Here is a 26,047-nt window from a genome sequence, read left to right on the forward strand (position 1 = left end):
CCTGTTGAGATTCACCCATTTTAACCCTGGACATCTCCGTGAGCATCATCCATCTCACATCTGTCAGCAAAGACATAAACCTAGCAAGAGCCTTGTTGGTTTCTGCTCCATACAAGAGAACGGGGTTAAAGGTAGCAGCACAATAGGGGAAACAGCAGTGAGGAAGAGAGAGAAAACCAGTCAGGAGAGAAGCATGTTGTTTTTCAGATTCTTTGGGGACTTTTAATAAATCAGAAGGAGAGGATGCCAAAAGGACCAGTGCTGCCTTGCTCTCCCAAGCCAGCGGGGATGTGTGTTCAGCCCTTCAGCTCCAGAAACATGGGCTGTCCTCCTGCCATGCTCCTCGTCGTCCTCGGCAGCCCCTGCATGTCAGTGGTGGGCTAACCCCACTGCAAAAACCCTGCTGTCACTGGGATTCACAGCAGAGAGAGCAAAGCCCTTGGAGTCCCCAGCCTTAAGTCTTGCTGATCTTTCACATGTCCCCTCGCTGGGGCTGTGTGTCCCCAGTGGGGTTTTAGGTCTGTTGGATGTGGCCCGGCAGAAATGAAATTGCCTTAATTTAGCAGAGCTAAGAAACTCAAGGAAAATAAAGCAGACAGGAGTTCTCCTTGGAGATACTTGGTATTGTTGAGGATAGACTTTCCCAGCTATCCTTTGGCAGCCATAAAATGTATTTATATTATGGAAAAACAAAACACGATAAATAGTGACGTTCAGGGATGCCATGTTTATTTGTGTCCCAGTGACTCTGATCGCTTTAAACCACGAGAGTTGAGCTGGGCTCTTTTTCACTCTCATTTCGTTTACTAATGATATTTCATCGCTTGGAATTTGCCTATGAATCTTGTTTATGACACATGAACCAGAGCTGAGCCTGGCTTACTCTCCCATGTGGATCAGTCCTTAAGGGCCACTGAGAATAACAGATAGTTTCCCCCAAACAAGTTAAACAGTTCCAAACCAAACAAACAGCTTTTGTCTGCGTCCCCAGGTCCATCAAAGGAAACATGTGTTTGATGTGCAGATGGAGTAAGATAGTGCAGTGGAGAAACATAAACTGATATAAAAGACAAAATAGAAAGAAGAAAGAGGAAAAGAAAAATCTTCTGGCTGGTGTAGTTTTGGTGTGAGAAAATTTCCTAGCCTGTTTGAAAATACTCTTCCTATTGAGATCAATTCTTAATGGCATCCAAGTTGTTCCATGCTGCCCTGGTGATGCCAGACTTGAGTTAACTTAACTGATTTGTTCAGGATCCTGTGACTGTATGAGGCGCAGGAGCATTTTCTAAACCTTAGGGCAATTATATAGACAAGACATCCCACTAATTTCTTGGAAAAACCCTTTAAACCCATGAGAATTTGCTAGAGATGAGAGAAATCCCCAAGATCCTGCCATGCACGTCTTTGTTGTGGCAAACAAGTGAATTTCGCTGGCTGGGGCATCCCAAGGCAGATACATTCTGAGGAGATGTTTGATACAGCCCTTTAAAACATTATAATTGCCCTGTAAGTTTGTTGGACTGAAGGAAGGAGCTTGCCCATGATCTCTGCTCCCCTTATTTTTCTTTCTCATCTGGCCAGTGTTTCTGGCAAACCCTAATCAGATTTTTTAGAGAGGTGGGGTTATATGAGGAGAAGATGCCTCCAGCATGCAGGGTTTGGTGTAGATGGGACAGCTGGGATGAAGAAAGGTCTGTGGGGTTATGAGAGTCAGGTCTCCCCAGCCTTGAAATGGTACTTTTTGGCTTCAAGAATGTTGTGCCAGATTAAATAAATCATGAGAGAGAAATAGGCACAGGAAGGAGTCTCCCTATTCCTCACTGTCTGCCTAGGGAAAAGATGGACTAGGTAGGAATTTGGACTTAATGGGAACCTCTGGAAAAGAGTTGTTCCCAGTTGTCTGTCCAGACCTCTTGCATGCCCCTTGTCCTCAGAGCACTTGTGCCTGCACGCTCCACATGAAATGATTGCCTGTTCTTTATGGAAAGACAGAGTGAGGTAGCCCTGCCTGGAGAGGACATTTTGGCTTTAATTTAATGGCAGCCGTTTGCTAGTTATTCATTTGGTTCTTTTTTATATAATCACATGTGTGTCGATATCTCTCTCTTTTTTTCTAGTTTTGCTCTTTTTTGTTTTTTCGTTTACTTTATTTTGCTTTTTTCTTTTTTCTGTTTTTTTTCCCCCTTTAGGTTTCAGAGAAATTATGTTGAATCCAATAAGCCTCCCTGGACATTCCAAACCTCTTAACCAAGGCATTTATGTTGAGGATGTCAGTGTTTATTTCAGCAAAGGACGTCATGGCTTTTAAAAACTCCTTAAAAGTCCCTGTTCTGATGTCAAGTTTATAGGCTGTGCCCTCAAAATGGTGGGAAGCAGTAAGCGTGGTCTGTATGGATTGAGGTCTCCTCCTAATAGGACTCTACAGCCCTGCCTGTACACACGTTAAAGCCAACTGAAACTGTGGTTTTCTGTCACCAGATAACAGGGTTGTTCTTTTCCTCCAATGGTCGCTGTGTTCGTTAAATATTCCTGCAAGGCACAACAGCAGCAATGAGAGCAAAATAAAGAGAATTAAAACCCAATTGAAAGGAGTCATCCTAATAACACAGTAAATAATTGTACTTTTGCTTTAAAATAAAACACAAAACAAAACAAAAAAAAAAAAACAACCAAGCCAACCAAACTGACATCTTTAGTCATGTCCTCCCTGCTTGGAGTTTTCCTTGTAAGCTTGTGTCTTCGCAACACCCAGTGAATGCTGCCATCACCTCTTACGTGGCACCGCCATGGGAGGTCTCCCAGAGCGAGCCGAGGCGGGGGGCCTGGAAGAAACTAAAGCAGAAGGAAGACTTTTGGTAAGAACAAAGGCAGCCCCGCTCCCAGTTCTTGCACAGAAAATAATGTTGGAAGGAATGAGGATGGAAAGAGGAAAAAAAAAGAACAAAGTATCTTACTTCCCTGACAGGAAGAGAGTGTGGTTATCTTTGAAGTGCACATATTCTAGGAGGCTTCTCTTGTTTGTCTGTCTGTCTGTGTGTGTTAGAGCGGCTCGTTGGATCTGACTATCTTGTTGTCGTACTCTGGTCTCTCCCTGCTGCTTAAATGATGAGCTTTATCTGAGGAGTTGCCTGCACTTCCCACATGGATGGAGAATCCATAGCACAGGAGGGTCTGTGTCCTTGCCAGGACTAGAGCAGTAAGCAAAGTGGAAAAGCGTATCAGACGCACGCAGGTCCCATTGCTGGGCCTTCTCCAGACCCATTTAGCTCTCCCCTCTATGCCCACCCCACTAGAGATTGATTGTAACCCAGTTGCATACGCAGAACCATCAGCTTGAGGCTGGCTGACTGAAGGAGAGGAAAAAAAATTATTCTGTTGTTTCTTCTCTGGCAAAAACAGGAGTATCACTCCTGTTCTGGCCAATATTTGTATTCTCTCCCCCTCTCCTATCCCACTTTTGTCTTACTTTATCCAAAGCCTCTCAGATGGAAAAGTAAACCCTTTCATCCTGTCCTCAAGAGAAGCCAGCTGCCCTCTTGGCAATTTGCAGGGCTTTCCTTGGACTCTCTGGATGTCACGTGTATGGGAAGTACAGATTTGCTCACACATATCAGTGATGACCTATAGGCAAAGCAAATTTTCTCTAGAGGACAAAAATATTCCAAAAGCTTCAGGTGTGGCCAGATCCTTTTGAGAGGAATATTGGACCAGGAGTTTGCTCACCAGCCACTCAGCTTTCTTGCCTTCTTGGTGGCCCAAGGTGACCTTATCACATCAGGGGTGTCTCTAAATCACCAGCCCTCAAGGGTCACTGCCACTGGAAAGAGTTACGGTCCCTCTCCACCAGAACTGGGCAGAAGCCTCAGAATGGATGTTCTGCTTCATCCTGCCTTTACAGGTGACCTGCATGAACCACCCTGGAGGTTGCCAGGAGGTTTTATTATCAGCTGTCCCGTAGGGATAGTGCTGGGAATATTCCATTCTTTTGCTTCTTCTCCTGGTTCATTTGCATAAAAAGGTAAAGTGCAATAGAAGAGTACTGGAGAGATGGTGGCAGATTGCTTTAAGTTAATGGACATGCCTTTACGGGGGCATCTGCGTTAGCACGAGGAGACCTGGCTCAGGTTGGATGGCTTCAGAAACCATGACCAAATCTCCCAACGTTTCCTGCCCGCATCGGAGCTGGAAATGCCAGAGGTGCACTGCCAGAGAGGACCTGCGGCCGTGTGCCATGGACACCTCAATTCTGCAGATTCACAGAGTGAGGAGGAGCTTCGCCGAGCGTGTGAATCACTGGGTGCTTGTCTGAACTGAATTTCCCCATCTCCTGGAAGTTGCCCACCTGACCTGGGGATGTCTTGTCCGTCTGAACTGTCTCCTCTCCCTAGCACTGTTCAGGGGACTCTGCTCTCAACTGTGTGTATCAGTCGTAGAGATGCATCTGTGGGCCTGGACCAGAAGCCTATATCCAAACACCCTAGCAGAGGAAGGGTTGAATTTTGCAGCTCAGGTCCATCTCTGCTTAGAAGAAATCCTCCGGACCGTACAACATAATTAAAAGCAGTTCTCCCCACTGTGATCGATGTCTCAATTTGTTTAACACCAATTAAAGTCTCTGGTTCCTCACTGCTGAAAACGAAAGCCAGTCGTGGCTGTTTGCGATTGGTGGCTTTAAGTAGCAAGTCTAAGGATGTTTCTTTTTTAAATTTTATTTTATTTTTAATTATTGTAAATCATTACCTCATTTTCTGTCAATGAGATTCCTCCATCTTTGAGCATTCTTATCTTGCCATAACTACCATCCTGTGCTAATGGGAAATGGGACGGTCCCTTTTCACAGAGACTATAGGGGTGTTCAATGTCTAGTTTCTTAATAAACACTTTATTTTCTAACGAAACAGCTGCACCAGGCCTCTTCTTTGAAGACAAAATAAATAAATGTTCAGAATGACATGTCCTATAGTCTACTTCTTCATGAAATGATCCACGTGTGGGGAGTTTGGTTTGTTTTCTTCTTTGGCGGGTGCGGAGGGTGGGATTTACAGTTGTGTTGGGAACATTGCTCAGGTGTAGCTCTTGCTTCTGTCACTCTCATCAGGCACAAAGATATTTTTTTGCCTGGGAGCTTAGCTGCTAATGGTCTCAGTTGACAACCTGTTGGTTTTTGTAGCATAAAATGGTCATATTCTCAGGGACAAGCTGGTACTGCAGGAGATTGTGTCAGGATTTGCCAAGACAAGTTTCTATAGTTAGTGGAAAAAGTTTTATTAGAAGCCTTATCTCTCAGGGAGCCTGACAGTAAAAGATTGTTCTGGCTGCAGTGCTTCTGTTTCAGGATATGCTGTTGCTTCGGGTCTCCTTGCTTGGCTGTGCAAATTGACAGAAACCAGCAAAATTGGCAGTTGGGTGTTGGATTGTTGTGCTCTCCTCAGGAGCAATTAACCTCATGTTAAGCTCTCAAGGGTGTGTTTGCTGTAGAGGCAGTGGGGTACAGGTGAGCACTGTGCTCAGGTTCCTCATTAGAAATTCATGTCCAGGTGGTTGGATGCTCCAAGAGGAGAGAGGAACCATCCTGCAGTGTGGGGGACTTGGCACGAGGGTGTGTCTTAGTTGTGTCTTAGAGTTGTTCACAGGAGATGTCGCTGATGTAACTAAAAGCTGCTGTGCCAACCTGCAGGTGACAGTGGCCATGAGGACGGGGGTGTGTTTGAGCACATATTGGTGGATGGTGCTGGAACCCTCTTAGAAAACCTGGTGAGAGTTTTGATGAGCAAATTAAAAACATGTTTTCCAGCATCCTTCTGTTCCTATATAACTTCCTGGCATGACTTTCAAGCAAATGTCTGCAAATGATGCTGTGGGTGAATTTCTGCATGACCTTCCCTTCTAATGAGTGTGTCTAGCAGTGATGGGGTGCTGTGGTTCACAGGATTAGGTGATGGCTGAGACCTTAACCTTTCCAGGAATGTCTGCAGTGCCCAAGACAAATGTCTGTCTCCTAACACAACCTTACACAAGGGATGAGCAGCTGAGCTGCATTGGATTCCATCCCTGTTTCCTTTTTCTTTCTGAGATGGGAAACAAACATGGGGTTTAGAAGCTCTGTCTTTTCTCCTCCACTTCTGCAGGGTCTGTTGTGGGATTTCACAGCCCAGAAACATTGCAAACAGTGGTTGATTAGCCGATTACTCAGGCTGCTGCTATGGTCAGCTTTGGTTCACTTTGCTTTGTGTTTCAGGGCAACTGACTCCTTACGTATGAGTTCCCACAATACTTTCAATGCTGTCAGTTCAAAAGGAGCTGGTTTAACTATGGGCTCTGACAGGCATCACAGAGGGGCTGGGCACTTGTTTCTTCTTGTTCTTTCTTCTTGGCTGTCTCTGTTGCCTGATGTACCCATGTGAAGGCTCCATGCTCTTTGTGACAGCTGGCCCATGAGCTGATAATGCTGTGCTGCTCTCTCTCCCCACTCTGGCTGCAAATGACTCTTCAAATGAAGGGTTATTACTGAAAGAGCTTGGGATGCTGGCTTGGTAGGGTGAGGGCAGAGGACCTCCAGGAATGATCAGCTCCTCCTGAACATCACAACCCTGTCTCCTTAGGGCTTGTAGAGTGTGGAACCTGTGTGTGAACAAGCAGAGAAAGTTTTGGCTCATTGTACTTTGACTGTAAAAAGATGGAGTCACGTTTCTTCTAGCTCCTGCTTGGAGGGAGCACGACAGGCACAGTGTGTTTCTGGCACTGTAGCTCTCTCCAGGATGGAGTCATGCTGTGGGTCCTTGAGCTCAGATTTGCTGCAGGGTGTGTGGGATGCTGTAGGTCATGATTGGGGTATACTGAATTTCTGCAGCTGGTTATCCACATTACACTGAGTCCTGATGTTCTTTGCTGCTCTTTTGTCTATTTAGATATGCTTTTGAGGAGTCAATGCCTTCTCTGCCAAAAGGCTTGAGCTTGTTTTGAAGGTGGTGGTTTGGTGTTTCTTTCTACCATCAGGCCTTTGTCCTTTCCCTGTGTCTATGTCCTGCTGTCCAGGGAATTCCTGGGAGCTGTGGGGAGTCAGAGGAAGCTGCTTCTGCTGATTCAGCAAATGCTCTGCTCTGATTTGTACCCAGAACAAGCTGCAGATCCTCAGGGTTAAGCCTGGCATTAGCAGAGGATAAAGAGGCCTAGACACAGTAGTAAAGCTAAAAACCACAGGTTTGGAGGAGCAGCAGCAAGAGAGCACAGAAGAAATCAATGCTGAGTGATTTCATTTTTTTTCCTTAACGGTTGGAAGCACTTCTGGTGCTGTTTGTGCAATGAGTCAAAGAGTCCATATTAACCATGCATTTACCAGTGCCTGCAGAGCCTGAGCAGTTGGAAGAAAATTTAACAAACTGTGGGGAAGTGCAAACAGCTGCTTTGAAGTTGTGGGTGTAGTTTGATGGGAGACCTGCCCACCCTCAGCTGGAAAAGGTGCTTTACCTGGTGAAGCAATGATGTATCTTCTGCTGTTGTGCTGCATTTTGCTCTGCCTTTATCTTCTGTGGTTTCTCCAGAGCTGTCCCCACTACTTTCCTTAAGACAGGCAGGCTCCTTGGTGGTGCCAGCATGTGGCCTGATGCCACAGAGCTAGAATAAATCCCAACCCACACACCAGTAAATAACTGCAGGAGGATTCCTTCGCAAAGAGATGATGATAGTTTCCCCAGCAGTAAAGCAGAGTGCAACTGCAAGACAGCTACATTTCAATTTTGGTATTATTTTGAACTTGTGAGTGTAATTGCTGACTAATCAGCAGGAATAAATTTTGGTTGTTCTATACAAAGTGGAGGGATTTGTTCTAAGTGCTGGTTAAGTGATTTACTTTGCTGTTAGTGACTCATTTGTGATCGGTGCCTGTTTCCTGCAGAGAAGTTGACTTTTTGTAAGCATTTGTTTATTGTTTCAGAGTATTTGGCCTTTTTTTCTCCAAGATTTTGCTTCAAATATTCATGTTGTGTGATGGGTGTTGGTTTTGCTCTTGGATTGGGTGAGTGAATGTTTCAGACAGATAGTCAGAAATGTAACATGCAGAGATACCCTTCAGTCATCTGTTATTTGGGGTTGTCCCCAGCCCCACGTTTCTTTTTCACATGTTGGGATTAGTACCATCCTGACAGGTCTTTCAGCAGGCAAGAAAAACTGTCATTGGCTGGGCCTCTGGAACAGTTAAGAGCTTGTTTTCAGAACAAGTATCTTTCCTGGCTCCAGTCAGAATTCTGGGAGCAGCCTGTGTCTGACCCTTGTGTGGGTTTCCATCCACTGGTGGCAGAGCAGCCACTGCTGGAGGTCAGGCTCAGTGATGAGGAGTCAGGGAGAGCCAGACTGGAGCTGCATTAGGCTCAGTAAACTGCCAGGATGTCTGAATAAACTGATTTTGGCCAGGTCATCATTATCTTAAGTGAGTCAGAGATGTGTCCAGGCTGTTTATTAAGATAATTAGGAGAGGGAGGGATGCTTAGGCCATGGACTAGGCTGGTGAGGTGGTGGAGTATATTACAACATCTGATACAAGAGAGAGGGAGCTCCTGGCCTTGCAAGCTGATGTTTCCAAGGCCTGGTCCTGCCAGTATTCAGTCCCTGGTGCCACTGTCAGGCATGTGCAGTGACATCATGCTAATACACATTTCCAGCATCACTGATGTCAGCTCATCTTGCCAGGATGAACAGTCATACCTCTGCTCAGGTTTCCTCATGAGGCCTTGTTGCCTGGCAATTTTAGAGATATTCTGGATCAACAGAGCATTTTGGGTTTGCTTTATCAGTGCCAGGCAATATGTGGGGATGAGAGGAGCAGCTGTGCGTGGTCACTTCTTCCTTGATAGTGCCTGGTCCAGCCCCCTGTAGGCTTCTGAAGGTGGCTGCAGGTTTGCTTTGTGCTTCCGGGACATGTTGGTTTAGTGGGTGGTCCCAGAGGGTTTGGAAGTGTAGGGGTTTAAGCTCCAGTCGCATGCTCAGCACTGCTGGAACACCTGCAGAGGTACGAGTCCCCCAAAGGCAGCACATCTCACCACCCACAGACGTTGCAGGAGATGAGAAGGGCCTCCCTTAAAGACAGGTAAGTGTCATTTTTTCTCCTTCTAGGGAGCTACTGTGTGTAATGTGCTGGATTCAGACCTGTAGCAGGAATTATTTTGATGGATCTGCTCTAAATGCATCAATGACAACTGACTGCATTAGACAGTGTCAGTGGGGAACTGTCAGTCCCTGCTCAGGAGGAAGCAGGGGCTCTTCTGGCTGGAAATGCTGCAGGTCTGGCACTGTGTGGGAGTGAAAAACCACAAGAGCCAAGAGCTGCTGGGGGCCAGGGCTGCCACCCACTGCTGCTCCTGTTTGGCCACCTGGGTCAGGTGTGGTGAAGGAGCATGCAGCCCAAATGGCAGCAGCTGTGGGAGGTGTTTGGCATAGCTGCTGACTCCTTTAGAAAACGTGAGAGCACAGAACTGCAAGGGTGGCTACTTGATGATAGTGCCAGTCTCTCATTTTCATTAGCAATCAGCCAGAAAAAGGCTGTGGTGTGTCCCAACCCTCCTGCCCAGGGCCAACACAGAGAGAGAATGCCTTTTCTGCAGCCAATGACACGCTTGCCACTCAATCCAAACAGAAGATCTTATAGCCATGGCTTCAGAAGAAGGTAACAAAATCCCTGACCATATATCTTGGGTGAAAATATCATCCTGTGACTAGACTGAGCTCAGTCTAATCCTGTTAACCTCACAGTGGACTCTTGGGAGTTGGGTAAAATTTTCTGTAGGTCCTCAAGCTTCTCTGCATGGCTGTAATGTGTGAAGCATCTCATGTTTTGCCAAGTTTCCTTCTCTGGATTCAGTGGTGCTGGCATGAACCTCAAAAAAAAGGAAAAAAGGGCAGAATTATATCAATAGCAGTGTCACAAGGGAAGGCAAATATCTCTCACCAAAAAGACAGTCATCTTTAGAAAACAAAGAAGACTCCTGAGCATAAAAGATAGGGCTATGTACACCCAAATAGGTAAGGATTGACAATGTCCCTTCTAAGGAAGACCTTTAAGACTCAAAGAGCAAGGAAATGTGGTGATCATGAGCTGTAGATCCAGCACAGACTGAAACCTGGCTCTTTGATCTGAAAGGGCCACTGAAATCAAAGGGCTGCACAGGAATCTGGGTGATACCTTGAAGGGCTGGTTCAAGCCTTTGGGGCATGTCTGTGCCCTTAGTTTACAGCAGTGTGCTGCTCAGTCTGTCATCCAGCTGGGCTGTTGGTGTGCCAGCACAGGGAGGGAGCCATCCCACAGCTGGCTGGACACGAGCCACTGAGGGCTCCAGCCCTCCCTCTCTGAAACCTCTCCACCTCTCGTCTCCCTGGGCTCCCTGCTGAGTAAGAACAGGTCCCCAGTGCTTGGAGCTTTCAGCAGATCTCACCCAGCCCCATGCTTAGGTTCCTCAACAAGAAACCAGAGGATGGTCATCTCTGCAGTGGAAAAGGAAATGCCTTTGGCATGAGATCCTTGGAGCTGTCCAAAGAGGTGTCCTTGTCTGGAGAAGTGAGTAGATGCCTGCTGATCATGATGCAGGGGGGTGTGTATGTTTGTGTTTTTGTGTGTAGTAGGAATCAAATGTTCATGTTGGAAAGGTGGTGTTGGATTTCCAAGGGAAGAAACACATTCATTTAATGTGATCCACAGCCCAAGGCAGAGGACTGGAGGTCGGGATGATAGAGCCTTGAAGGGATTAGGCTGTCACATGGAGGTAAGTTTTTGCTGCAGCTTCCCCACCTGCAGTTCTGTATAAATGATTTAAGCCCCCACAAGCCACTGGCAGTGTCCATACACTGAGACTGCCAGGGATGGATGAGAACAGCCTGGCTCTGAGCTGGGTGTGATTCCACACAGCAGCTCTGGAGACCCTCAGCAGCACATCCCTGTGTCCTAGAGACTGAGCTGGGGTCTCTCACAGGGCTCAGCTGCAAGCTCAGAACAGCTGCTTGGGTTTGGGAAGAGGCAGGGAGCCACAAGGGTCCTTTCCCAAGGGACATCCAAGCCCAAGTGCAGGCAGCACACATGCTGCTCCCTGCTCCCTTAAAACCCCCTGAAAAAAAAGACTCTTTGTTCTAGGAGATATAGATTATATATATTTTAAGGCTCCATGAATCATTCATAGCCCAAAGATAAAACTGAGCATCAGAGCCAAGGAAAGGCTGGGGCTGTGAGGCGAAGCAAGGAGCCTTCCATTATGTATTGTACTCAAACTTGACCTGGCAGTACCTCCTTGAAAGCTTGCCTTTGCTTTGAGAAGCCTTCTTTTTCTCCTAAAAATCTGAACTACTCACCTACTTTCAGTAGATAATTGTAGGAAGAGCATAATCAGCTGTTTCACATGCTGTGCAGCTTGATGGTTGGCTTTTAAAGAGTTAAAGTGTATGTCCAAGTGAGCATGTGAGAGCACAGTGGGGCTGTCAGGAAAAACATGGATGTGTTGGCTTGGAAAGAGAATGAGAGAGTCCTAGGGATGCTATGGGATCAAGCAGGGTTTAAGGATTAACACTTAGCCTGGCAAACAGTGTCAGGTAGGGATTATTGAATAGCTTGGGAAGAGAGTCTGGGTGTTTCCTGACTGAGCCAAGCACTTCCAGGCTCAGTGTGGCACGAGCCAGCTGTGAATAAGGGCTCCTGCTTGCTTGTGGTCACTTGGTGGTCAGCATGAAATGACTTTGTGAGTGTGAACCTCATGCCTGGCAGGCAGATGTCCTTAGCTCAGAAAACATCCCTGGTTTCTTGGATGGAAGCAAATGCTGATGATTAAATCCAGAGTGTAGCTGCATGGCGGTGATTTGTGGTGTCCTGACCTCTTGGCAAAAAGAAATATCCAACACAACCTGTCTGGATAGCAGCAGAACTCACAGCCAAAGAGTGGAAAGGGAGGGAGAGGGACAGGTTGTTTGGTTTATTTTCTTTGTGCTTTGCCGTTGTTGTCTGTTTGATTCTGTAATCTAGCAGGAGGGCTGGAAGTTGAGCTTTCACTTTATCAGATCATGGTTTTCTTTCCTATATCAGTTGTATTACAGTAAAAATTCATGTTCTGCTTGTCCTGATTAAATGGCAAAATGTTGTAGCAGAACAGCAGGAAACTCTCATGTTGCTTTGCTATTTCCCTTTTAATTACTGTCACCAATTCATTGGCAAGAGTAATCTTATTGCTCAGGGCTAGAGACACCTTCCCCTTCCATTGCTATGCAGCCCCAGGGCTTGTAAAATGCACTTTTGGCAGTAAGGTGAAATAAAGAGAACTTCATTTATTTGCTGCATTTCATTTATGCCAGCACAAGAGCTTATGAGGCCACAGTCTAGCCTGAGTATCTGGTATTGTCCAAGTTAAAAATAACCCCACTTTGCTCACTCAAAAGTTGTTTTTCACCCAGAGCCTTTCAGGGCACTGCTTGGCCAAAGAGCAGTGACAGAACTAGGGAGAGAGTGGCCAGGGGTGGGGTGGGGTGACAGGCACCCCACAGGGTCAGGTAAGTGGCTGAATCAGAGCATCAGGGCTGGCAGCTGATGGTTTGCAGCAAGCAAACACCATGACATGCAAGATGTCTGCTGCAAAAACTGGGAGAGAAATTATTTGGAAATACGTGCTCTTTCTAAAGCTTTTATTTTTAATAGAGAAAACCTTTCAGGCCCCTTTTTAATTCATAATAAAGAGCAGGTTGAAAAGAAGGAGAGGGCAAATGAAGACAGTGAGGCTCGCTAACTTCCTTTAAAGTTGGAAGGTCACCTTTAAAAATGGATGAATGCAGCATTTGGAAGAAGCTCCAAGGCAGCAGGCCTGGGGTTCAGCACTAGAATAGGAGGCAGAACAAAGATGAAAAGAAGAATCCAGTTGGGATCTAGGAATAGCTGCAGAGCTGCAGATCCCCGTGGTGGACTGGGGTGGAGGCGGTGTTTGAGGGAGCTTCTCTTTCTCTGCCTGCTCTGGGAAAGCTGCAGTGGTGCGTGGTGGTGTGCTGGGAAAGTTAAATTTGGAGCTGGATAGCCAGCTGGACTGCACAGGGGCACATGGATGGGTGCTAGCGCTGTGGGAGTGAGATTGGGATCTGGGATAAAATTAAAGCACTGCCTGCCCATTTGCATTCAGGGATGCTGGGTAGCTCTACAGCTGTCTTGCCTGGTTTGGCTGTGTCCCTGCTGACTTTCCCCCTTTCCTGGGCCTCTTCAGGGAGTGAGAAAAGGGTGATCACAGCAGGAATGCTGGTGATGGCTTGCTGCTTCCCAGTGCCAGCCCTTCCCACCTTTCCTTGACACAACCTGAGCTGTCTGCTGGGAGCAGGACATAAGGGGAGGAGGGGGGCTGTATTGAGTGACCCTGGTGTTGGTCTCAGCTGTGTCTGCCCTGGGCAAAAGTTCCCTATGTCAGTGGAACAGTTCTGAGGATTCACCTAAGAACTGAACACATTTCATATTTAAGCAATTGCCTGTCTTTCCCTCTGAGCCAAGACACAGGGGCATCAGACACATGCTATCTATTGCTTATTAAGTGGTTTAACAAGCCCAGCTAATTACAATGTACTCAAGGATTTTGTAGCTTATGAAGGCAGTCCCTGTTTGTTTGTGTCAGTGCTTTAATACATTAATACACCAATTAAGCCTCGGGAGGTGTGTGTGCTCACACAGCTTTACATATGGGGAGGCACGTTGATGGTTTTCATGTCAGCTGGGGCTTCTCTGGCTCTTACAGCTCCAGCTCTGAAGGGATGCTTGTGGTTTTACAGCCTTGTCACTGGAGGGACATGCATCCCCTACATAAAAACATTGTTCTCCCTGCCCAGTAATGTGTTGTTTTACAAGACTCAGGCAGACATGGGCACTCTGTTGTTAAGAGTCAGACAGGCCTTGGAGATTTCTCGGTCTCTTCCCTTCTCAGTGCTGATAATATAGGCAATTTGTGCCTGAAAGTGTTGTCTTCTCTGCCTCAGTTAGTCCTGAGGGGTCAGCAGTGGGAGGTGCTGCCTGTGACACATGCATTTGTCTGCAAAGGGCCCAGCACATTCATTAAGCCACACGGTAACGAGCAATAATCAGTGCAGAAGGAGCCCAGCGTGAGCCAGTGCAGGGATGGGCTGGAGCAGGCAGAGAGGGTCAGAGGTAAAAACCTCCTCAGAGCACTCACAGCTCAATGAAAAGAAAGCAGTCATAGGGGGAGGAGAAGGAGAAATGACAGATTAAAGGAAATTGAGCAACAGTAATAAATACACTTGAAATTGAAGTGATTATATTCCCTGTGGAGCTGAAGTGCTGAGGAGGGTCTGCAGAAAGGGCAGCCACACAAAACCAGTGGCCTTTTGGAGAGCTGGCTTACAGGGAATGCAAAATGAGTGGAGGAAAGCTGGCTGGGCTTTAATGCAGGTCTTTCAGACACAGTTGGGAAGGCTGCCCTAAACATTCAGTCCAGTAAAAATAAAGATAATAAAAGGCAGGGTGATGGGACTGACATACACCAGGCTGGCTAAGCCAGAGACTGGAACCATAATGGAGCACTGCTGAAGTATCACAATGAAAGGAGAGGGGAGGAAGAAGAATGCAGGAGAAAACAAAGGGTGGAAAGAGCGGCAGCCATACGGATGCTGAGGGTGTATTTCAGGCAGGGAAGTCCTTTTGCTCATAAGCATCTCAGAGGCAACAAAACTGGCGTCACATCAAGGAGGGGTTTGGAGTTTTGAGGAAAACGGGGATCTGGTACAGAGAATGTGGAGGAGAAAGTGTTTATCTTGAGAGTGATATATGGAGTACTTACACTGATGGCAGAACAAAAGCCAGCCTGAATCAGTGATAACAGGAGAGAAAGATTATTAAATATTTTTCAACTGCCAAAATTGCATCCAACTTTATGGAGGATGAAGAGTTCATATCAGTGACCAGCTGTTCAAGGGCACGGGACCAGGTGAGCATCCTCTAGAGATGGAGAGCACATCCTGAGGGCATGCACACAACTCGCCAAGCTCTTTGCTGACATTTTAATTTGCCTGTTTAAAATTGGGCAGATGGATGAGAGTTGGAAAGTGGTGGACATAATGGGGACAAGAGACAGACCAGTGAGTTAGGTGTTTGCTCTGGGAAATTCTTGGGAATCTTCTTAAACTTTAAAGGATGTTGTGGGAGAACACCCGGAAAGCAATGCTCTGTGAAGACCAAAGAAATGCGGCTTGAAGGGGTGGGAGGTCACACTCAGCTAATCCTGAGGAGCTCACTGCCACCATATCTGAGAGAAATTCAGTGGATAAAGTACACTGAGGTGTTCCACAAGTATGTGACAAGAACCAGGCATCTGAAATTAATGACTAGGGGTAGAAGCATTGACAAATGCATCGACAAAACAAAGAGCCCGTGTAGAAATCTGCCCTAAGAGCAAGAGACAGAAAAGAGTTGTTGCTAAAAGTGTTTCCAATTGGAAAGAGGTAGAAAGTGATGTGTCCTGGAAGTCACTGTTAATCACCTGTGTTTTTCTTGATGTTTGCTAATGATCTAGAAGAAAATGCTGAAGGCAGGAACCAGAGTAGAATCGTGGACTGAGGGATTTTTCAGCAGCATGGACTATGTTCAAGGTCCCAAACACAGCCAGAGCCTCCATTGATTTGGGATGTGTTTGAGAGGAATCCCTAGAGAGAGAGATTTATGCAATTTATGCCACAGAGAAACAGCACTATCCATTAAGAAAGGATAAATGAAGCAAACTGGGCAGCGTAGGAATTTTTTTGTTCGTTGAACTCTTTCCAGAAATGAAGATGCGATTTTTAACAGCTCGGTAATTATTCATTCCTTCTTTATTTTTTATTTTTTTCTTCTCTCTTTACAATTCCAGTTTCTAGTTTGGAGACCTCAGACAACTTGATGTGAGCTCTGTTTGCAGGAGAATTGCAGCCTGGCTAGGTAAATGCAAGTCTGAGTGAAGTTTTGAACTCAGTGCTCATATGCACTCAGATATTGATCTGTTATGTTTTCCCACTACCTGCTTAAAAAAATCTCTGCCCTGGGAAAAGGTTAAAAGACTTGATTTAAACTCTGATTGATAAAGAAAAGACTTCAAGGTGACCTTTTCAATACAGGCTGAATTTGGGGTCACTTTCCAAGCTCACATTGCAATAAGGAAACAGGATTTGTAGGGAGATTGATGGATTGGATTAGTGGCCTCTCATTTTGCCATGCTACGATCCCAATATCTGATGTTGGCCCTTCAATTAAGGCAGTTCAGGAAAGCAACATATATAGTCTTGTTCAAGGTATTTTTGGATGAAATGAGACCTGTCCTAGGCTAGTGAGGAGAAACAGCTTAAGGTATTGAAGATCTTTCCACCATTATTCCCCACTCAGTGCTCTGCAGCATCACCTACATATATTCATTTACAAACTGCTGTTGCCAGCTTTGGGAGGTTCTTTGTATGCCTCTGCATCCTCAAGTAATTGAAAAACAGTATTACTCTTTCCCACCTTCCCCAGAAATCTTGCTGATTTTGGTCCTTTCCACTAGCAGTATGTTCTTGCTGTAAAACTTCATAATACACATTTAAATTTAAGCTGTTAAGCCACATATGATATATATATAAAGTATGTGTGTGTGTATATATATCTATATATATAAATACAATATCTTGGGTTTGTAGCTGAAGATCCTCATAGGTTGCCTTCCCCATGTGCCTTGAATACCAACTTAATAATCATCCAGCCTTCAAACAGAGTTCAGTTAAAGCTGAACATGCACCTTTTCACCATCTGCAATTAATCATGTCTTCTGAGGCTACCAGCACTGCAGAATGTTTTCTTGAGTCTCACCAGGGCCTTTAAGAAGAATTAACTGGGTATATTTTCTCTGGTGCAGACACTGATGTTTGGCCACAGGAGAAAACTGTAGGATTCTTTTCTTTTCTCCCCTCTTGCACTCATTGAAATTTGTGCAGGATTTTGTGAAAATTCACCCCAACCATCTGGCTCATAATTGTGTGAGACATTCCTGAAGGATGAGAGACAGAAAAATGGACAAATATGTATTGTTTTATCACCCCGTGTTCTCCTTGTGCTGGGAGTGTCAGAGACAATAACTCAGCATGGATTCTCCTTTATAACCACAATAAGGGACACAGTGAAGCAGTGCCATCAGGGAAGGATGCTCTAACAAGAGCACATGGGTCCTTAAACAGTGCTGACCTCCTGGTGATGAGGGATTTTCAAAGCCTAACCAAGGAGACCTATTTCTGGTTCACCTCTCACTGCCCAAAGAGGTTTGTTTGTGCCAAGCAGAGGAAGGTGGTGCTGGCTGGACAGCGCCTCTGCACAGCCAGTGCCTGGAGAACAAGCTGGATCCCACCATGGAACAGCTTTGGAGTCAATGCGCGGCTGAGCTGCTGCCTTTAGGGATCCTCTTCTGCAGGATGGACCCAGGGTGCTGGTGGGCTCCTTTCTCCCCTCTTTTTTTTTTTCCTACAGCAAGGGGAACCTTGGAGGAAAAGTGGATTTCTCTTGGTGTGCAGCCTCACAGGAGCACCAGCACAAAATTAGCTGCTACTTGTGACTCAGGCACCGGGCAAAGGAGCACAATCATGCACAGACCTGGAGGGTTAAATGAGGACCAGCTGCTCTCCCCATCAGATTAGTAATTCCTTTGTATGATCCTCCTCCTCTTTATCCCTCTCTGCATAATTTGCTGCCTCTTAACAATAGCCTAAATCACCCAAACCACAGTAATTTTAGAGCCCAGCAGGCAGAGCTGTCTCACATTACTCCTCCTTCAGGGGTTTCCTTCTGCAGGAGGAGCTGGTGAGATGGAAAAAGGGATGTGCAAGCAGAACAAGCCAAGGAAACCTCAGGCAGAAACAAAGACAGAGCAAGGTCCATTTGGGGTGTTAGGAAAACATGGATCTGAGGGAACACCTCATCAAGGCACGGACATAAAAACAGCTCCTGTGTCGGTCCTGTGAGAAAGGGAGCTGGAGGAGGTGGGAAGGAAGGAGGGAGATGGAAATTGGGCAAACTAGAGAGAGACTTTCTAACAAAATCATAACTTGAGCCTGAGAGCTGTCTCTCAACACCTCATGTTTTTGCTCCATATGGCCTCACTTCTGGAATTTTCTTGTTCCATGGGTTTGGCTGCATTAGCCACTCCTTTAATGACCACCAAGCAAAGTTGTTGGTGGGAAAATGACTGGGCATGGGGCAAGAAGTGATATTACTACCTGGAGTCTACAGACACACACACACACACAAAGAGATGATTTTACATTTCTTTCAAAATTGTCCTTTTATTCTTTGTGATGGTGGTGAGGACAGCAGCAATCAGAAGCACTTCCAACCTGCCTGGAGCTCTAGCTGGAAAATGCAGAACACAAGGCTCTTTCACCAAATTTTCTGCTTTGAGACGGTCCAGGAATTCTGTCACAACAGATTTTTCTGAAAGTCGTTATGCAGTTCCACATCTGGAGGAAACTGCACTTTGTCTAAAAATACTTCTTCATTTTGCACCCAACTTTGGGGTCAGTTCTTGTTCTGTGCTTTATAATGGAGATCACAGTTTTAGTCTAAACCACTTCCAAACCATGCTTCTTTCTTTAGTGCCACCCTTCTAATAGTCACATATTTTCCAGAACATATTCAATATATCTGGAATTTTTTAGCAATTATGCTGTGGGCTAGATCCTTCAAACTGTGAATAAGGGCAGTGACTGAACAACACTGAAACAGCAGTATCAAAACCCCCTAAATACTCAGAATTAGAAGGAAAAGTTTAACGCTGTGACCTGAACCTGTGCTGCGATATCTGCATGGGTGTGCAAGCAGGCTGCGGCATGGCTGGGATGGGAATGACAGCAGCAAGATCTGGCTGCTGAGGCCAAAAAGGGCAATGATTGACCATGGGATGTCTGTGGGGGTCAGTACTGGCTGGGCTGAGCTCTGCTGGCACCTTTTGGAGGGAGCAGTGGTGGTGCCTGGCATGGGGTGAGGGGGAATGCAGTCTAATCAAGGCTGTTGCAGAGATAAGGGAGATTTTCAGTGCTGCTCCCAAATCAAGGAGAGTGAAGAGCCAGTACAGGGACGAGGGCTGGGAGAAAGTCTCATGTGGCACCAGTTAAGCCAGCCCTGTGTGGCATCTGCCTGCTGGGACACTCTGGGCATGCCAGAGGACAGCATAGACCAAAGCTTGGGCTGAGTTCACTGTGAGCAAACTCCTCCCTTCAAAGGACCCAGGAACTCATTTCTGACTCTGCAGCAGCTCAGCCATGGAAGGGCTGCTCCCTGGAGTCTGCTCCATCTCTGCTGGCTGGGGAAACGTGAGGCCCTGGACTCTGCTCCATCTCTGCAGTGGAGCTCTGGCTGGGGAAATGTGAGGCTGGATGCTGCTGAAAGCAGGTTCTGCTGAGCTCCTGGCCCTGCTGCAGCAGGCAGAGCTGTGCAGTCACCTCCCAGGCTGGGCAGTCCATAGCCCTGAGCCCCTGTGACTCGAGGATGGAAGGTAAGGCTCTGTGTTCCTGCTGGCAGACGTTCCCCAAGCTGCCTGGCTGCTGCTGAGCCCCGGTCACTTCCCACTTTCTTGTGATTATCCATCTCAGCAATGGGATGCTGTTAAGTGTCTGATTCCTGTGTTGTTGAAGCCTTAAGCCTGAAATCTGACTATCACGTGGTGCCTCGAGGGGCAGCCAATCCCCCTCCAACCCTCCACCAGTAATCCTGCCTTTTCCCTGGAAAAATAGTAAAACAGAAAGACAAGTGGTATCTGTCTGCAGCAGCACTTTCCAATCAAGTGAAAACTAGCTGGAAAATCAAATCAGCTGGTAAGTTGCTGCAAAACACAACTCTATCTCCTTAAAATCTCCTGTTCTGAAGGGATGAGCTGAACAGCAATAGCTGCTGATGTAAAACAAACCATTATGCCTCCTATCTCCTCTCCAAGCCCCCCTCCCTGCAGACGCATGAGTCTGAAGGAGGCAGATGCTCTCTGAAGACTATTTTCCTCTGTTAAATAAATTCACTTTCAAATAATGTGTAATTAAATGTGTGGTATTGAATTAATGTTTTATTCTGAGTGCTTTGGCAGCAGGGGACCTAGGGGCCTGGCTGGTGGAAAGAAAACATGCTCACCAGAAAGACTCCCTTCTCCTCTCTCTTTCCCTTTTCCTCCCACCCTGCCAAGAATCCCAGTCCCTGTTTCCAAGAGCTGCTGGAGGGTATCAATGAATTGGTGAGGACGATGCTTTGTGTAAGATCCCTTTTGTGATATGCTGGGCATTCACCCAGTGCAAAGACCTCTGCAGCCCACTCATTTCCCCCCTCTACCCATGTCTTGATATTCTTAGTCGTCATCCTCAGAAGATGCCAGCTGTCTGCTAACCTTGTATACAAAAGGCAGAGCCTGAGTGTCCCCTCAGGATGAGCAGCTGGTGCTGGATGTCTAAGGAAACAGAAGCTGCTGAAGCTGGAAAGGCAGTTTATCCTTCCAGCCTAGTGTCAGACAGAAATCAGGAAGGTGCAGATGATGTTGGGAATCATTGGATGGTTTTTAAGCCCTTACCTGGAATGTTAGTGAGGTTTTGGTCCCATCAGCACTGTTTTGTGTTCCCCTGGGAGCCAGCTGAGGAGGAGTTGGTGCATGCCGAGACATTGGCAAGCACAGGGTGAACCTGTCCCCAGGCTTTGCAGAGGTGACAATAGCAAGGGAGACCAGAGTGACTGTCTTAACCTGAGAGGATCTTGAGATGTGTCTTGAGCACGAGCAGATTAGGCAGAGACTGTGTTGGGGCACAACTGGGAGCCCATTTACAGCTGCCTGCTGCCTAACCCCAACCCTGGCAGCCACAGGGAGCCGTTGGAGCGTTGGGTTTCTTCTGGTAAAGTCTTCAAGGTCTCCGTACTAAAGGACATTTTAATCATTGACAACAGCTCAGGTGAAGAGATTTACCTTGTTGGATCAAGGGAAGGTCCTGTTGATATGAACTCTTGCTTGAGTAATTCCAGAAAATCATAAATCTGCAGGAAGAGGAGGAGATGGATTCTGACTCGAAGGCAAGAACCCACTGCTGTGCAAGGCATGGATGTGCTGAAGGGCTCTTTCATTTGCTGCTGTGGTCGTTGTCAAGCTGAGGGTGATGCTCAGAATCCTTCCTCTTGCTTTTTCTCCTTTGGTTTAGATCTCCCCAGGATAACTTGGTTCTGCAGGCCTGTGCAGTGTTGTGCTTTCTGCGTGAGACTGCTCAGCACCTGTGAGACACTTTGTATTGCTCTCTTCATAAAATAATTTCTAAGCGGTTTGTACTCAGATTTATGGGACTGAAATGGATGAGGAGGGCTTGATGTTGTGCAGTTTTTTAATAGGAATGTCAGGTGGTTTAAGGTCAGAGAGAAGTTTTTGCTTAAAAAGTGAGTGTGGAATGGTGCCGAGTGCATTCTAACTTTACTATTTTTTTCAGATTTTTTTTTCCATGAAGTAAATGAGAATTTGCTTTGGTTTGGGTTTAAACTTTGCAGGTATGTCATACCAGGTGATGTCACCTGCTTCCAGGTGGTTGTTAGGGTGTTTTGCTGAGGGAGCCTGATGTGCTCTGGAGTTGCTTCTGGTGAGTTGTTGGTTTAAGGGGTGCTTGTGCTTTGCCTTTCTATCAGCTCTTTTACACACACACAAAAACTCCCTTTCCATTTCCCTTCAGCTCCAAGAGCACTGTACATGAGCACTGTTGTTGGTTGTCTGTGTGTGGCTGCTTTTGGAGCTGGTACTGCAGCTCAGAGGGTGCTAATCCAGTCACTGGATTAGCTGCAAATCACACCCCTCTGTGCAGCTTGAGGGCTCTTCTGCAGCGTCTCTCCCTCAAATCAGGGCTGGCTGGAGTCAGCTGGAAGCTGAAAGACAGCACTTTGGGTCAGGGCTTCCTCTCCATCTGCTATTGCTGCAGCAAAAGCCAGAGGAGCTGGTGATGTCCTGAGTGCCAGAGGTATGCTTAGGAATGGTGGATGTCAGGTATTTCCAAAGCACCGGAGATCTGGCATGCAGAGGTTGCTCCTCTCCTGTTTTCCTGAGCTCAATTGCACTGAGCTTTAGCTCCTAGTGTAGATTGGTATAACTGGATCATTCTTTTAGCCAAGATTGTCCAGCTAAATGCGTCAAGGCCTGTTATTTTTTACCAAGGTCCATTTAGCAGCATGTAGTGCATTAGCTCTGGGTCTGCTGGGTCAGCTGAGCAATAAAGCCTCCTTCCCACCTGGGAGCTGCACTTATGCCTTGTGCTGCTCCCAAGGAATGAAGGGGATGGTGAGAAAATGAAAAGAACTGCAGAAACATAAAATAGCTTTCTCGTGAAGTCTTTATGAAAGGAATACGATCGTTAAGTGAGCTGAAGGCTGTGGTTGCTCCACCAAGTTCCCAGAGATTCAGATATGCTTTACATAAATCTCTATGATTTGTGTCAGAACTGCTTGGTGCTTATAATCATGACTTTTTTGAGTCCAAGTCCTTGAAGGGTGCCTTACAGAGGAACTTGGCAAAGACCCAGTGTCTGGGCACCGTGCCGAGTTGCTGGAACGTGTACCTGGGCCCTTTCCCAGAGGTGGCTCATGTCAGAGCTGGGACAGAAGCCACCAGAAGTGAAGGGCTACCTACTTGGAGTCCAGGCAGAGACAAGAAACAGCCTGTTTATGTCTCCATTTTTTAAAATGACGTGGGACTGATTCTCCCTTTGTTTACATGTACTTCCCAGCAGTCCATGATTGAAATCAATATCCTCCATTGACTTTGATGGATTTGCACCAGGTGAGGAGGGAGACTCGGGCTCTGTGCAGCCTGCCTATGTGTTATCCTCTCTCCCTGTGAGACAAATCTGTGAGAGAATGCCTTGCCAGCCCTCCAGTGGCAGGGCTTTTTAGTCTGGTCCTGCCCAATGTGCGTGCTCTGCTCTGATCAGGTACATTGGGTAACTCATCGAGTTTGGTTCCCGTCCAGGCTGTGATTGACTGCCTGACATGAAGGGCTCTCTGCTTGGTACTTACATGTGGTGGTGACAAGATTTCCAGTGTAAATTGTAAGCTTTGTTTATTTGATTTTAATTGTGGTGGAACAGTGGGGCTGTGCAGCATTTATTCACAAGAGTTATTCCAGCAGTGTTGAGGAAGAAATGAATGAATCACATTGACTAAGTGAGAACTTTGCTACCTTTTTGTGGACAACTTATGTGGAGAGAAAAGAGAAAATTCTTTGGCATAAATTAGTTGTTGCAGCAAATGACTCAGCCACTGCTGAAAAATGTCATTGTTGTTATCATTTATAAAGTGCTGTTGATGCAAATGAGGCATTAGCAGCTTATGAAAATCAAGACCATATCTACAAAGAGCCCAGGATCAGACCCAAATCAGGATACCCTAGAAACAGATCTAAAATAAGTCAGATTTAAAACAGGGCTTGAACAGCATGAGGGGCAAAAAATAGAGAAGAAGAAACAGAGAGGGGAAATGCCATGAAGTGAAAAAGCAAAGGGAGGGAGAAGCTGGTGATGGAGAGGTGCAGGAAAGGACCTACCTTTAGGGAAAACAGGGTCACATGCTGGGGGAGAAGAAAAATTTATAGAAAATTGTTATTGGTCTTTTCTAGGCAAGAAGAGGAATGTTCCAATAAAGAGGGCAGCAAAAGTAAAAGTGGAAATGTCTATAATTTTGGTCTATTTCACCAGCAAGCTACAGGTTGCTTGCGAATTAATAGTTCAGAGTCAGAAATACACTGGAGTAGTCCACTAGAAATACCAGAGGACAGACTGCTAGCTATTTGGGAGTTTGAAAGACGATGTAAGGAAATAATTGAAATTAATTTAACAATTGAAATTGACCTGGTGTAAATGATCCAGCATTAGTAGTTTTGCAGTTTGCTCTAACTTAACTACTGGTACTGCTCATGGTTTACTCTGGAGATTGATTTGTCCATTTTCCTCCCACTGGAGTCATCTGTGTCCAAACACAATCATGTGCATTCAGGTTTCAAGAGTATTAGCAAACCATGGTTTCAAACATGCTGGTTGTGATGGGAATTTGGAATGCAGAATTTGCAGTGTCACTGAACCCATCTCTTCTTCATCTGATGCCCAGGACTGATTTAGAAATGAGACAGTAATTGGAAAATTAGATTCATGAAATGTACTCATACAACTTCCCAATATCTGCTCATGTGATTGAGAAGTGATGGTTATTCAAAACAAGGTGTTTCCATTGCACACAGTCTTTTACCAGCTCCATATGCTCTACCTGGAATTTGGAGGTTGAGTCGGGGTCTTTTTGTCCTGACCTTGCCATAAGACAGAGAGACTCCGCAATATGAGAGTAAAAGATGGGAGAAGAATCATTGAATCAGTGATGTAAGTGGAAAAGTTCTGATTTTTCCAGGCTCTATCACAAGGGCCAGTGCAGAAGTGACCCACTGGGACATGGTAGACTAATGTGTGAGGAAAGCAGAATTAAACTTGTTCCCTCTTCTTCCTCCCCAGTATCCCATGGCTGTGTTGGGTTCACAAGTTTAGCAAACTAGAAGATGTTTGTCTCGAGGAGAGGAACAGGCATGACTAAGGACACGTGGGAGCAAGTGATGGGGAGGAAGAAGTTTCTGGTTTCAGACAGCCACTTTTCTGACTAAATTCACTTTAAGCACAGATCAAATCATCTGTCCTGCAAAAGGTTCAGAGGTGGTTAGGTAAAGGTCCCTTTGCAGATGCAAAGCTGCCATCCTTCTGCCTTGGCTCTTCTGGAGAAAGGAAAGCTTTCTGCATGTGTAAAAGTGGGTCCCAGACTTACATTTGTTAATGCTGTAATTTACCCCCATGCTGCCATCATTGAGCTGAAGTCATGGGCCATTTCCAACCAGCTGCAGGTCAGGTGCTTTCTGATGTGTTTAATGGGCTATTCAGAACAGCAGTGAATGCAAAAGTTTGAAACACCTTCTCTAAATCTTGATGGACAAGAAGGAAGGTGGGGAATCTGCCCAAATTTTCTTCTGTGTCATGAAAAAATATACTGATCCCAAACCAAGGACTGGAAGGTGTTTCATTGCAAAGTGGAATTACTTCAGTGTCAGGCACTCACATCCTTCCCGTAGGTACAACATGGCTTTGAATGAGCTCACATCATGCTGTCAATTCTGCTTATTTTCCTGTCAGGTCTTGCTGTGGCTTCTGCATAGGATCTTCTTATGAATTGTCTTGTTGTCTTGTTTTTATAAGCAAATGGTACATGGGGAGGAAAAAAATAAAAAGAGTGGTGCTTCGGGAGAGGCAGTTTGCATCCACCTTGTCTACAGGGCTGACTGCAACACAGCCGAGACAGATTAGCACAGCACTGCCTGCCTAAAACAAATAAACACCAGCTGTTTATCAGACAGGGCTCGGCTTCCTCCAGGAGCAGGCAAACAGATTTATGCAGATGAACCTCTGAGGTGCCCTTGCAGCACAGCATCTTTCATGGCTATTTGGCCTTCCTCGTGAGTTACGGCCAGGATGGGCGAGCACAGAGGTGCAAGGTGAGCTCAATAACGCTGCTGGCCACGCTGTGACATAGGGGTTTGTCACTGCCTTGTGGTTAAACCTGTATTTTATAGTGGCTTAGAATTAATCATAGTGCTGATCTCGCCGTAAAGGGAAGAATTTGATCTAAACTTCACTACTTTAGGCCTCTAGCATGTGGAAAAGCAATTTATTATAACTCGCTTATTATTCCATTTGTGCCTAAAATACTGTGAAGCAAAATTTATGTCTATTTGAGGTTGAGAGAAATTGCCATCAGGAAATGTACTTTTCTGATTCTACATTAAGATTGTCCAGTTGCTGTCAAACTACTTAACTTCATGACCTTTTTATTTTTATAACCACCCAAGTTAACTTTCAATCCAACAGTGCTACACAAGTCCACTACTGCAAAAGGATTGCTTCTCCCTCAATTCAACTCTGTCTGCCATACTACCACATTTAACTGTTCATATGAATTTTCCCTGAAACTTCTCAGGTGACTCTTAACAACTAGCTGTAAAATCTGGTCTCAGAGACAGAT

General features: G+C 45.9%; 1 protein-coding gene across 4 annotated transcripts in view; it reads left to right on the plus strand.

The window, feature by feature from the left end:
• The window catches only part of NTRK3 (neurotrophic receptor tyrosine kinase 3), a 216,885-nt gene that overhangs the window by 134,311 nt on the left and 56,527 nt on the right, over positions 1-26,047 (plus strand). The window contains exon 13 of one of the 4 annotated variants that reach the window (XM_030955025.1): positions 2,190-4,898. The exons of the other annotated variants lie outside the window; for them this stretch is intronic. Within the exon in view, the coding sequence (XP_030810885.1) occupies positions 2,190-2,308 (119 nt within the window). The 3' untranslated portion in view covers positions 2,309-4,898. Of the gene's footprint in view, positions 1-2,189; positions 4,899-26,047 lie in introns of those variants that run through there. 4 annotated transcript variants of the gene reach the window in all.

This window comes from Camarhynchus parvulus, chromosome 10 (assembly GCF_901933205.1).
Source record: "Camarhynchus parvulus chromosome 10, STF_HiC, whole genome shotgun sequence".
In the NCBI taxonomy this organism is placed as follows: Eukaryota; Metazoa; Chordata; class Aves; order Passeriformes; family Thraupidae; genus Camarhynchus; species Camarhynchus parvulus.